At 45.6% G+C, this 12,893-nt stretch overlaps 1 protein-coding gene across 1 annotated transcript; it reads left to right on the top strand.

Annotated features, from left to right (window-relative positions):
* The first annotated feature begins 10,663 nt into the window (after positions 1–10,663).
* LOC128075534 (olfactory receptor 1020-like) lies at positions 10,664–11,611 on the top strand. Its single transcript, XM_052672371.1, has one exon. It carries the CDS (start codon positions 10,664–10,666, stop codon positions 11,609–11,611), a length of 948 nt encoding a protein of 315 aa, XP_052528331.1.
* The last annotated feature ends 1,282 nt before the right edge of the window (positions 11,612–12,893 follow it).

The following is a 12,893-nucleotide window of genomic DNA, read 5'->3' as shown; positions in this document are numbered from 1 at the left end:
TGAGGTCACCCTACAGCCTCCTTTTTTCTGGGCTCAACAAGCCCAGCTCCCTCAGCCTGTCATCATAGGGGTGGTGCTCCAGTCCCCTGACCATCTTCGTGGCCCTCCTCTGGACCCTCTCCAACAGCTCCCTGTCTTTCTTGTACTGGGGGCTCCACACTTGGAGGCAGTATTCCAGATGAGTCCTCACAAGAGCAGAGTAAGGGGGACAAGTACCTCCCTGTCCCTGCTGGCCACCCCTCTTTTGATGGAGCCCAGGATACCATTTGCCTCCCGAGCCGCAAGGGCACACTGCTGGCTCATATTCAGTTTTTCATCTATCAAGACCCCCAGGTCCTTCTCCACAGGGCTGTTCTCAAGGACCGCTCCTTCCAGTGTGCATGGATGCCTGGGATTCCTCCGGCCCAAGTGCAAAACTCTGCACTTTGCCATGTTGAACCTCATCAGGTTCACCTTTCCAGCCTGTCAAGGTCCCTCTGAATGGCATCCCTTCCTTCTACCGTGTCAACTGCACCACTCAGCTTGGTGTTGTCAGCAAACTTGCTGAGGGTGCACTCGATTCTGTCATCGCTGTCACTGATAAAGATGTTAAAGAGCACCAGTGCCAAGACAGAGCCCTGGGGGACGCCGCTTGTTACCAGCTTCCACCTGGACACAGAGCCATTAATGACCACCCTTTGTCCGCAGCCTTTCAACCAGTTTCTTATCCATCGAGTGATCCACCCATCAAATCCAGATCCCTCCAATTTGGAGACAAGGATGTGGTGGGGGACTGTGCCAAAGGCCTTGCTCAACTCCAGGTAAATGACGTCAGTCACCTTTCCCTTGTCCACCGATGCTGTCACTCCATCATAGAAGGCCACCAGATCAGTCAAGCATGACCTTCCCCTGGTGAAGCTGTGCTGTCTGTCTCAGAACACACACCCATTCCTCATGTGATCAAGCATGTTATTCAGGATGATCTGTTCCATGATCTTCCCAGGCACAGAGATGAGACTCACCAGCCTATTGTTCCTCTCAGTCCTCCTTGCACACTTTCTTGTCAATGGCAGTGACGTGACCCTTTCTCCAGTCATCCAGGACCTCACCTGACAGCCACAGCTTTTCCAATATGATGGAAAGAGGCTCGGCAACTACCTCAGCCAGCTCCTTTAGAACCCTGGGATGCACGCCATCCGGCCCCATTGACTTGTACACATTCAGTCTCATGAGGAGGTCCTGGACCTGCTCTGTCCTTATAACCGAGGGGTTTTACCACCCGGTCCCCACCTAGAAGTTTAGGGATGCAGGGCTCAGGAACTTGAGAAGTACTGGAATCCTGGCCCCCATTGAAGACAAAGGCAAAGAACTCATTCAGTACCTCAGCCTTCTCTTTGTCCGTTGAAGCCAGTTCTCCTTTTACATTTACCAAAGGAGGCACACTCACTGTGGCCAATGTACGTGTACAAAGTCTTCCTATTGTTTTTCACATCCCTCACCAAGTTCAATTTGCCTGTGCCTTGGCGTTCCTGATCCCATGTCTGCCAGTCCAGACAGCATCCCTCTATTCTTCCCAGGTGACACAGCCTTGTTTCCAGAGCTTGTACGCACCTTTCTTCGCCCACAGCTGCCCAGCAGATCCTTACTGAGCCACACTGGCTTCCTACCTCCTCTGCCAACTTTCTTATTTGGAGGGACAGAGTGTTCTTGTGCTCTCAGGAAGGCATTCTTGAAGAACAGCCAGCTCTTCTCAGCATCTTTGTTTTTAAAGACAGCATCCCAGGGCATCTCAGCCAACAGTCCATTGAACAGCTTAAAGTTTGCTCTTCCAAAGTTCAGGGTCCTGATGCCACTCTTCACCAGACCCACATCCCTCGAGATCACAAACTCGACCAGGGCGTGCTCACTGCAACCCAGGCTGCCTCCAACCTTAACACCATTAGTGATTTCCTCCACATTGGTGGGCAGCAGGACCAGCAATGCTTCGCCTCTGGTCAGTCTGTCCAATACCTGGACCAGAAAGTTATCATCAACACATTCCAGGAGCCTTCTAGAGCTCTTGCAGCTCGCCGTGTGGTCTTTCCAACAGATACCCGTGTGGTTGAAATTTCCTATCAGGACAAGAGCCCATGAGCACAAAGCCTTCCACATCTGAAGCAAGAAAGCCTCGTCAGCAGTCTGCCCTTGATCGGGTGGCCTGTAGTATACTCCTATCACCAGCTGGCCTTTATTAGACTCATCCCTAATTCCAACCCACAGGCTCTCAACCTGTTCCTGACTGTTTCTCAGAGGGAACTCCTCACAGTCTATCCACTCTTGGACAGAGAGGCAACTCCCCCACCCTTCCTACCTCGCCTCTCTCTTCTAAAAAGCCCATAGCCCTCAGTGGTGGTATTCCAGTTATGGGAGTCATCCCACCATGTTTCCATGATAGCAACAAGGTCATCACTTTCTAAGCGCATCACAGTTTACAACTCGTCCTGCTTATTTCCCAGGCTGCGTGCATTGGTATAAAGGCACTTCAGCTGGGCTTTCCATCTCACCGCCTTTATAGAGGATCTGGGTTCCCCTAGAACAGCCGCATCCCCAACACCCTCCTGCCCCAGTCCTTCCCTTTGTACTTCACTGTCATCATCTGTCAAGTTCGGTACGAGCCCTCGAATGACCCGCTCAACTCCAACGGCCCTGATTTTGCCCCCTTTACCCCTTCATACCTAGTTTAAAGGCCTGCCTATGAATCCTGCTAGTTCCTCAGCTAAGATCCTCCTCCCCCTCAGAGACAGGCTACTTCCATTTGCTGCCATCATGCCAGGCGCCGAGTACATTGCCCCATACGCACTTGTATTCTTAATTTCTCCAGATAAATATCCACTAAAATTTCTTCTACCATTTCTCCATTCATACAAACGCCTACTTCCTGTCGGACTACCTACCAAACATTTTTTCTATCAGCTTGATGTTTGTATAAATATCTCATATTTGTCTGTTTAATTCTGGGACAAGGATCAGTCGTAATTCCCATCTCTGATCTCTCTGTCATAGATAGCACTCATATCTAACTATTGGTTCATGTGTCTTCTGATCACACGCCTGTCTCTAGCAATGCCGCCTGGGTTCATTGTGGTGGTGTATCTTGCAGTCAGTGTTCCAAAACACTATTCCGTTCCTGAGTAATCTTATACTTAGCATGAGTTTTGGTAGCATTGGCTCTCCTACAGAAGGAGCTGTAAGCAGGGGTGTTACTGAGAGCTTCATGCTCCAGAGAAACCGCTGACAACATGCAGTCCACAGGATACTTCACCTCAAAGGTAATATTCGGTTTGTGTTGCTAGCATCAGCCTCTACCAGAAACGGACACCTACTAAGGTCACTTGGAACTCATTCAATTTAAATACAAAACAAGAACTGTGTTGCAACACATGCTTATTAAAAGCCTTAAGTCTAGCAACACTTTTCCTGAGAGATGATTTCACCTGTCAACTCCCTCATGACTGTACAGAAAATTAGCAACAATAAATAAAGATTAAAAAAATGATTTAAAAAATCTTGTTATGCATTGCTTGGTCTAACAAGCCTAACGAGGTTGAAATTACAGTGCAAAGCACAAACTCAGAATTGAAGTTTCCTGGTGTTTTAATGGGGCCTTCTGAGACTATTAGAGATGGAGCTGTTGCAGGAGATCTAAGTGACCCTCTGGAGAGGAGCTGATTAGAAGTAGAAAACCAGAGCATGGTTAGAGGCAAAAAAGAGAAGGAACAAAAAAAGGGGTAAGGTGCTGATGCCCAGCATTACCTTTGCAGCCCTTGCCTGAATGAAGTTTCTTTATGTCAATGTAGGGCATACAGAACAGACTGTCTGCACACGTACATCTCTGGGAGCAGAGGAGGACAGCAAAGATGCCTGAGTAAAGGTCCCTCCTGCTCTCCTTGCTGCTGCAGCCAAAACAAGCCAAGGCTCTGTTAAAGGGACAGACCTCCCTGTCACAGTACAACCCTACCATATCTTCTCTTTGAGAACAACCTCTGTGACTACTGTCCCATAACTGCCAGGTCCACAGGCACACCGTTGGTATCAGCCTGGCCTACACATCACTGCTGTCCCAGCCTTTGGACTACTCTCCTCCCTTGTGCTCATAAGCCTCATACACTGCTGCTCAGTCCTGAAACACAGCCCTTAACCTCAGATTTCCTGATAAAACCTCTGCCCTAACCCATAGACCCCCAGCAGCCCAGCCTCACAGAGGCAGTACCCAACTTTTCCATGTGGTCTCTCCTGCCCTCAACTAGATCCCCACCAGACGCCATTATTGTAGTGCTGCTTCACAGACTGCTCTTGCAGCTCCAGAACTTCCACTTGCCACAAACCTTTCCCCCCACTTTCTGGGAATGGACAGCTGAAGAGCATCATCTCCCAGGTGACGTGATATCTCTCCACCTTTAGTCCCAACCCTGCCCTTCTGCTCCACTCAGTGGATATATGATCTCCCATTCTCAGCATCATACCCTCTTCCCCATCACTAAACCTCAACCAGTTCCCTGAAACACCACCCCCCAAAGTCCACCCCCCTCAGTGGTGCACAGTTCACCCACTGCCTTCACTGTACTGACTCCAGCAGCTGGCACTACTCCTTACGGCGGCCAGCAGCTCCTCACGGTGATCTGTGACTCCCTCGTGGTGGCTGCAGCTCCTTGTAGGTGCAATGCTGATCTCTGCTCTGTGCTGACCTTGACAGGACGCACAGCAACGGCATGGAGATGCATCAGCAGAGGGTCGGGGTAGACATGAGGAAAAGGCTGGGATGGTGTGTGGGAGACACGTCTGTGGCACTGCACTGACTCCTCAATTCCTGTAAGAGGCTCAATTCAACGCAGGACATTTACTCTTCTTGTGGCTTTTGACTTAAAAGTAGCCTAAATAAGGAGAAAATGTGACAAATATGCATTCAGTTCATTCAGAATTATTTTTTAGATAGTTTTCATCTTTGTTTTCCAAGTTGTTAGGTTTTGTGTGTGTGTGTGTGTGTGTATTTAATAGGCCAATTTGAACTTAATCAAAAACATCTAGGTGTGTTTTTTTTCCAAATAAATCACAGAATCACAGAATCACAGAATTGTAGGGGTTGGAAGGGACCTCCAGAGATCATCGAGTCCAACCCCCCTGCCAAAGCAGGTTCCCTACAGCAGGTCGCACAGGTCGGCATCCAGGCAGGTCTTGAACATCTCCAGAGAAGGAGACTCCCCCACCTCCCTGCAGCCTGTTCCAGTGCTCCGTCACCTCACTGTAAAGAAGTTCTTGCGCACATTTGTGCAGAACTTCCTATGCTGCAGTTTCCAGCCGTTTCCCCTCGTCCTGTCTCCACTCACCACTGAAAACAGTCTGGCCTCGCCATTCTGCCCCCCACACCTTAGATATTTGTAGACCTGGATCAGGTCCCCTCTCAGTCTTCTCTTCTCAAGGCTGAACAGACCCAGTTCACTCAGCCTTTCCTCATAGCAGAGATGCTCCAGGCCCTTCACCATCTTTGTGGCCCTCCGCTGGACTCTTTCCAAGAGATCCCTGTCTTTTTTGTACTGGGGAGCCCAGAACTGGACGCAGTGCTCCAGATGAGGTCTTACCAGGGCGGAGTAGAGGGGGAGGATCACCTCCTTCGACCTGCTGGCCACGCTCTTTTTAATGCACCCCAGGATGCCATTGGCCTTTTGGCCACAAGGGCACACTGCTGGCTCATGGCCGACCTGTCGTCCACCAGGACACCCAGGCCTCTTTCCGCAGAGCTCCCCTCCAGCAGCTCATCCCCCAACCTGTACTTGTGCATGGAATTATTCCTCCCCAGATTCAAGACTCTACACTTGCTTTTGTTAAACCTCATCCGGTTTTTTTCTGCCCAGCTCTCCAGCCTATCCAGGTCTTGCTGAATGGCAACACAGCCTTCAGGCGTGTCAGCCAATCCTCCCAACTTCGTATCATCAGCAAACTTGCTGAGGGTGGCCATTATCCCCTCATCAAGGTCGTTGATGAAGATGTTGAACAAGACTGGACCCAGCACCAACCCCTGAGGAACAGCGCTGCTTACAGGTCTCCAAACAGACTCTGCACCACCAACAACGACCCTCTGTGCTCTGTCAGTCAGCCAGTTCTCAACCCACCTCACTGTCCACTCATCCATCCCACACTTCCTCAGCTTTGTTATAAGGATGTCATGGGGGACAGCATCAAAAGCCTTGCTGAAATCAAGGTAGACTACATCCACTGCTCTGCCCCTGTCCACCCAGCCAGAGACAAAATCATAGAAGGCTACCAGGTTGGTCAAGCACGACCTCCCCCTTGTGAACCCGTGCTGACTACTCCTGATAACCTCCTCTTCTTCCAGTTGTCTGGAGATGACATCCAATACAAGCTGTTCCATCACCTTTCCAGGGACAGAGGTGAGGCTGACTGGCCTATAATTGCCGGGGTCTTCCTTCTTGCCTTTTTTGAAGACCAGGGTGACGTTGGCTATCTTCCAGTCTTCAGGCACCTCCCCCGTCCTCCAAGACTTCTCAAAGATGACAGAAAGCGGTTCAGCAATCACCTCTGCCAGCTCCCTCAGCACCCGTGGATGAATCCCATCGGGTCCCATGGATTTGTGAACATTGGTGTTGCCAATCATCTCTCCTTCTGACTGGCTAAATCTCCACATCAATACCACGTGCTTGCTGTAGAAATGACCTCCCATAGTTTGTATCTGTATGGCCCGGCCTCAAAAAGTCACAGAAACTAAAACTCTTGATATGTCGTCAATATTAACCTGCATAAGTCTGGGTTGCTTCCACCAGGGCTTCTCTGGGAGAAGTGATTGCCAAACTACTTTCTATCATTTTTTTGAAAGGTCGTGGAGAGTCTTCAGGTAACAAGTCTTCAGGTTAACAAGAGAGTTACCTGAAGACTTGAAGAAAGCCAATCTTACTCCAGTCTTCAAAAATGGTAAGAATGTGAGCCCAGGTAACTACAGGCCAGTCGGACTCACCTTTGTCTCTGGGAAGGTAAAGAAATGGTTGATTCTGGATGCTTATCTCCATGATCCTGGAAGAAAAGAAGGTTATCAGGAATAGTCAACATGGATTCACCGAGAGGACATAATGCTTGACCAGTCTGGTGGTCTTCTATTTGTTGCAGTACATCCAGAGGAGGGCTACAAAAACATCCCAAGGGACAGAACATCTCCCCTACAAGGAGATGAGGCTGAGACACCTCTTCAGGGCTCTTCAGCCTGGAGGAGGCTCCAAGGAAACCTGATAGCAGCCCTTCAGTGTCTAAAGGGGAGCTATAAGAAAGAAGGGGACAGACTCTTAGCAGGGTCTGTTGTGACAGGACAAGGAGAAATGGTTTCAAACTAGAACAAGATTGGACATGAGGAAAAAGGTCTTCACAGTAAGGGTAGCGGAGGACTACTATCAGCAAAACTTTTGACACTGTCTCCCATGACTTCTTCATAGATGAGCTTAGAGAGCGTAGGACAAAGGAGTGGACAGTGAGGTGAATTGAGAATTGGCTGACTTGGCAGAGCTCAGAGGGCTGTGATCACTGGTGCAGAGCCTAGTTAGAGGCCCGAGGGAGGTGATCTTCCCCCTCTGCACGACCTGGTGAGACCACATATGGAGTAACATGTCTGGTTCTGGGCTCCTCAGTTCAAGAGACAGGGAACTACTCAAGAGTGTTCAGCAGAGGGCTACAAACATTATTAGGGGTTTGCAGCATCCCCCTTACAAGGAAAGGCTGAGAGACCATGTTTGGACTGGAGAAAAGGAGACTGAGAGGGATAGACAGATAGATACCTAAAGGGTGAGTGTCAAGAGCAGGAGGTGGTGCCCAGTGACAGGATAGGGGGAACAGGCTCAAACTGCAGCACAGGAAGTTCCATCTGAACATTAGGAAAAACTTCTTTCTTTGGAGGGTCACAGAGCACTGGAACATGCTGCCCAGATAGGCTATGCAGTCTCCTCTCTGGCAATATTCAAAATCCACCTGCAAATTTCTCTTGAGAACCTTCTGAATTAGGGGCATTGGTCATGGCTGTTCAATCTTTTGGTTTGCTTGAGCTGCACTGAGTAAAGAGGAATTGTCTTGGCCTAATATAATATGTATAATATATTTCATGTTGATATTCTGTATTGCTTTGATTACACTTCCATCCCGTGGTGTTTGCATGGTACAATTTCTATGTTTTGAGGATTTCTCTTTGTTGTAGTTTCTGTATTTCCACATAATTCTTTTTTTTCTTTTCACATTTTAACAGGTAGATGCATGGCTGTGCTTGTCTCCCCATTACTGCAACCATCTTTCAGGCATTTCCACAAAGATATTTGAAAAACTGTCAGAGAGGTTACAGAATATGCAGCTAGACATCGCCTTTTGAAGATTCCTAGCCTGACCACTGTGGTCTTTTTTCCATCTGGAAGGAAAGCATGGACTAGTCCTTGTTTTTAGCTGCCTACCTACTCCGTTTCCCTTACTACATTTCTTTTCTGGCAAAAATAAATTTTCATAGAATCATAGAACCACTTGAGTTGGAAAGGATCCCAGGGATCACCAAGTTCCAACCCCACTGCCACAGGCAGTGCCACCAACCTCCAGATCCGGAACTAGAACAGGTTTTCCAGCACCCCATCCAATCTGGTCTTGAACACCTACAGCAATGGACACCACAGCCAAACCAAGCAGCCGTTTCCAGCACCTCATCACTCTCTCTGTAAAGAACTTCCCTCTCACATCCAGCCTAAACCTTCCCTCCTTGAGCTTAAAATGTTGTTTCTGCTTTGAGATAGCATTTGCTGTAAGAAATTCAATGAACTATTTGTCCTTATTAAATCAATATTAAATAAATCTAATTTGCCCTCTGTTTGTTTCCCAGAGAATACATGTATGAACATAAAAAATGACAGTGTCAAGAGGCGTTTATTCATTAGCCCTGAGTAAAACAAACTAGAGTATTAAATGCAAGGTAGAAAGTTGAGATTAAAAGCCAAGACCTGGAATAATCTGACTTCTTTATGATGTCAGTTAGGAAAACAGTCAAACTATCGGGAAAAAAAAGAAAAAAAAAGAAAAAAAAATAGTATCCTGACACACTGAAATGGCTGGCATTCAGGTGGCTGTCTGACATTGGATGCAGGTCATAGTTAGTTCTAGATTTTAACACCTGTACAAAAGAAGTTCATGACAACAACCTCTTTAAGGCTTTTGTTTACCTGATTACCCCTGGGGTGATTCATTAGTCTCCACTCTGAAAAGGCTTTTAAGGAATGAGGTGAAGGAAGGAACATTTCTATCTGACAGAATGGAAAACAATAGTCTATACATGCTGTTAATTTAAAAAGAGGAAAACATTAAAACATTAAAATTCGTGGGCATGGAGAGGTCTTTGCTAAGCAGAGATATGTAATTCTTTTTTGTTTTTGTTGTTGTTGTTTTCCATGTGAAGATAAAATTTCTGGGGGGAAAAAAAAAAAATTGGAATCCAAACCCTGGGAAATGAAAGTCTGTTGAAAGGGATTTTGACATTCCTGCCCTTCCAGGTAAGAAACAGTACTGGTCTGAAATCTGTGTTAGTTGGCGCAGAAATGAGACACACTTTCCACAGTTTCAGTTGTCTGATGTTGTCAATTAAGTTAAGTATCAGGGTTTTGAATTAATAAGATTTTAATAGGAAATTTTATATTAAATATGTGGAAAGAAATGTTAAGTCTTAAAAAGATATACTATCGTAAGTATTCCAGATTTAAGTTACTAGATGGGTGTCCTCGCATAGCCTTTACTGTTACAGTGCCTAGTAATCTCTTTGTAGTGCCTGCAGGTGGTAAGCAAGATCAGAAAGGAAGTTATGACTTCTGAGTTAATATCTAAACTCCTGTTCTTACCAGTGGAAAGAAAACAGTATGTCAGTAAATTATTTAGCTCGTACAAAGTAGATTTAGAAAACATGCTGAATGGATTGCAGTCCAAAGCACTCTCTTCTCTCTGTAGACTAGAAATGGAGGCAAAAACTGATGGCATGAATAAAGCGTGTTGATAACACACCAATGTTAAGTGGTGTTGTAGAGAGCTGAGGCCATTCTCAGTGAACGGACTAAGGAACAGAATTAGGACAACTGACTTAAACTGGCCAAAGGGACATTCCATACCATATGACATCATGTGGAAAGAGCTTTGAAAATAGTGGAAGTTCATCTGGCTCTTGTGCTGCTCAGGGGCTTAGCTGGGCAGTGGTTGGGGGGTGTGAGCAATTACTTGTGCGTCAGTTGTTATACACATTTATCAATATATACAAATATATATAATCCTAACTATTATCTTTTTCCTTTTCTTTATCTTAGAAAATAGTTTTATATCAACCCATGAGTTCTACTTTTTTCTTTCCCGAATCTCTCCCCCATCCCACTGGGAAGTGGGGGAGTGAGTGAATGAGTGTGTGCTGCTGAGCTACCCGCCAGGTTAAACCACAGCGCATGAAAGTGCATACAAAGCAAAAGTGTGTCACTGAATTCCTCCATACAGAAAAAAAATTATCTATTGACATTCATCAATGCTTGCTGAACATTTGCGGAGACCAAACAGTGGATGTGATCACAATGAGGCAGTGAGTGGTGCATTTCAGCAGTAGCAACGCAGCATGCAGAATTTCCTTTGTTATCACTAAAAAAAAGTTATGTCAAAACAAGAATGGAAAAACAAAACGGTTGTTACAGAGTTTATTCTCCTTGGATTTGGAAATGGCCCTGAGCTGGATTATCTTCTCTTCCTAATGTTCCTGACAACCTATATTATGACCATAACAGGGAACACCTTCATCATTGCACTGGTGATGGCTAATCAGTCTCTTCACATCCCAATGTACTTCTTCCTGGGCAATTTGGCTTGCTTAGATATCTGCTACAGCTCAAACATCTTGCCAAGAATGTTGCTCAGTTATCTGAGTGGAGACAGAAGAATATCAGTTGTCGGATGTTTTACACAGTACTATTTCTTTGGTTGCTTGGCAGCTGCAGAATGTTATCTCCTAGCAGTGATGTCTTATGACAGGTACCTAGCAGTGTGCAAACCCTTGCTCTATTTATTCCTTATGAACCACAAGCTCTGTCTCCAGCTAGGTGCTGCATCTTGGATAAGTGGTTTTCTGTCTAATTCTATATTAACATTCCTAATCTCAAACTTAGATTTCTGTGGCCCTAATGAAATTGAACATTTCTTCTGTGACTCCTTTCCAATGATGAAACTATCCTGCAGTGACACTCACATGGTGGGACTTGTCACTTCTTTTGTGGCAGGTGGATGCTCCCTGCCTCCATTTCTCTTGACTTTCTCATCCTATCTCTACATCATTATTACAGTCATGAGAATTCCTTCTTCCACTGGAAGGAAAAAGGCCTTTTCCACCTGTTCTTCACATCTTATTGTGGTGTTACTTTTTTACTGGTCAATATTAGCTGTCTATGTCCTTCCTCATCACGGTATTCAAATATCTCTGAACAAAGTCTTCTCTATATTTTATACTATTCTCACTCCCCTGGTCAATCCTCTTATTTATAGCCTGAGAAATGAAGAAGTAAAGAAAACTCTGCAAAAAAAGACAAGTACACTACTGGGTTTCAGATAGTTGATTAGTACTTCAAAAATAAAATGAAATAGTCCTTGATGATTTAAAGGTCCAGATAAAACTTCATGGCATATGGATAAAGCTAATTTTTAGTACAACTTGAGAATACGACATTGTACATAGAAAGAATAAATAAGGAGAAATACAAAATGTGTGGAGAGTCTTGCTATCAATTTGGGGTGAGAGGTAGTACCGAGAAAGAATATGTAGTGAACTCTGTAAAGTAAGCAAAATAAAGACATGAATTAATGTATTATTGCACTTAGTATCTTCTTGACTACCTATCTTTTTTTGATCTCTTTACAGCTGAAATTCAGAATAAATTGAAACTCAGCTTATAGTGGATAAACCAGTTCTTTACCAATATTATGTTTTAGATTACTTTCAGTTTTTTCATCTGTCTTGTAGATGTTTACAACCCAGGTAGTTATCTAGACTCTCTCATCTACAAATAAAGAAAGTGAGAAAATTTGTTTGAGTGTGGTTTGTTTGATCCGTTTTGTATGCCTGGTTTTGGTTTATATAAAACATCAGGGTTTGTAACTCAAGAATCTCTGTCACATTTATTTGTCACATAGTGTATATTTAAAATCGGTCAGATCACCAGCCCTGAGAGGATTGGCATGAGTGGACTGGATACTAGCTACTGGAGTCAGATCAGGGTGTAGGAAGCTCCGGCCTATGATGTCCACTACTCAAGTGGACTTCCCTACTCCTGTCCACTAGGGCAGGAAAGGTATGTGCTTCCAAAGCAGCTGCTGGGGGGCACCAGCACAAATGAGGCAAGTGTGGGGCTGAAACCAGTGGCTGAAGCTGAGCTGTGGGTCACACCCCTTGTGCATGGTGCTAGCTGCTGGGGGGGCAAGTGTCTGTACCTTCTCCTGTCTGATATGCAAAGAGTGCATGTGTGTATTCAGTAGCAAAATTTTAAACTGGAATAGCCAGCAAAGCATACAGTAGAATCATAGAATTACTCAGGTTGGAAAGGATGTTAAATATCATCAAGTCCAATCACAACCTCACCATCCTACCCTAACTCTAACAACCCTCCACTAAATCAGTCCCCGAGCACCACATCCAAACGGTTTTTAAACACATCCAGGGATGGTGAGAAGCCTATTCCAGTTCTTACCAACCCTTTCTGTAAAGAAGTTTTTCCTGATATCCAACCTAAACCTCCCTTGTGCAACTTCAGGCCATTTTCCCTCGTCCTGTCACCTATCGCCAGTGAGAAGTGAACAACCCCACTCTTACTGCAATCACCTTTCAGATATTGGAAGAG

This window comes from Tympanuchus pallidicinctus, unplaced genomic scaffold (genome assembly GCF_026119805.1).
Source record: "Tympanuchus pallidicinctus isolate F22 unplaced genomic scaffold, pur_lepc_1.0 scaffold12, whole genome shotgun sequence".
NCBI lineage: Eukaryota > Metazoa > Chordata > Aves > Galliformes > Phasianidae > Tympanuchus > Tympanuchus pallidicinctus.
Note: the sequence above shows the minus strand (reverse complement) of the source record. Positions and strands in the feature narration are given on the sequence as shown.

Coding starts and splice junctions, on each gene's coding strand:
- LOC128075534 (XM_052672371.1), top strand. CDS start 10,664: ATGTCAAAACAAGAATGGAAAAACAAAACGGTTGTTACAGAGTTTATT.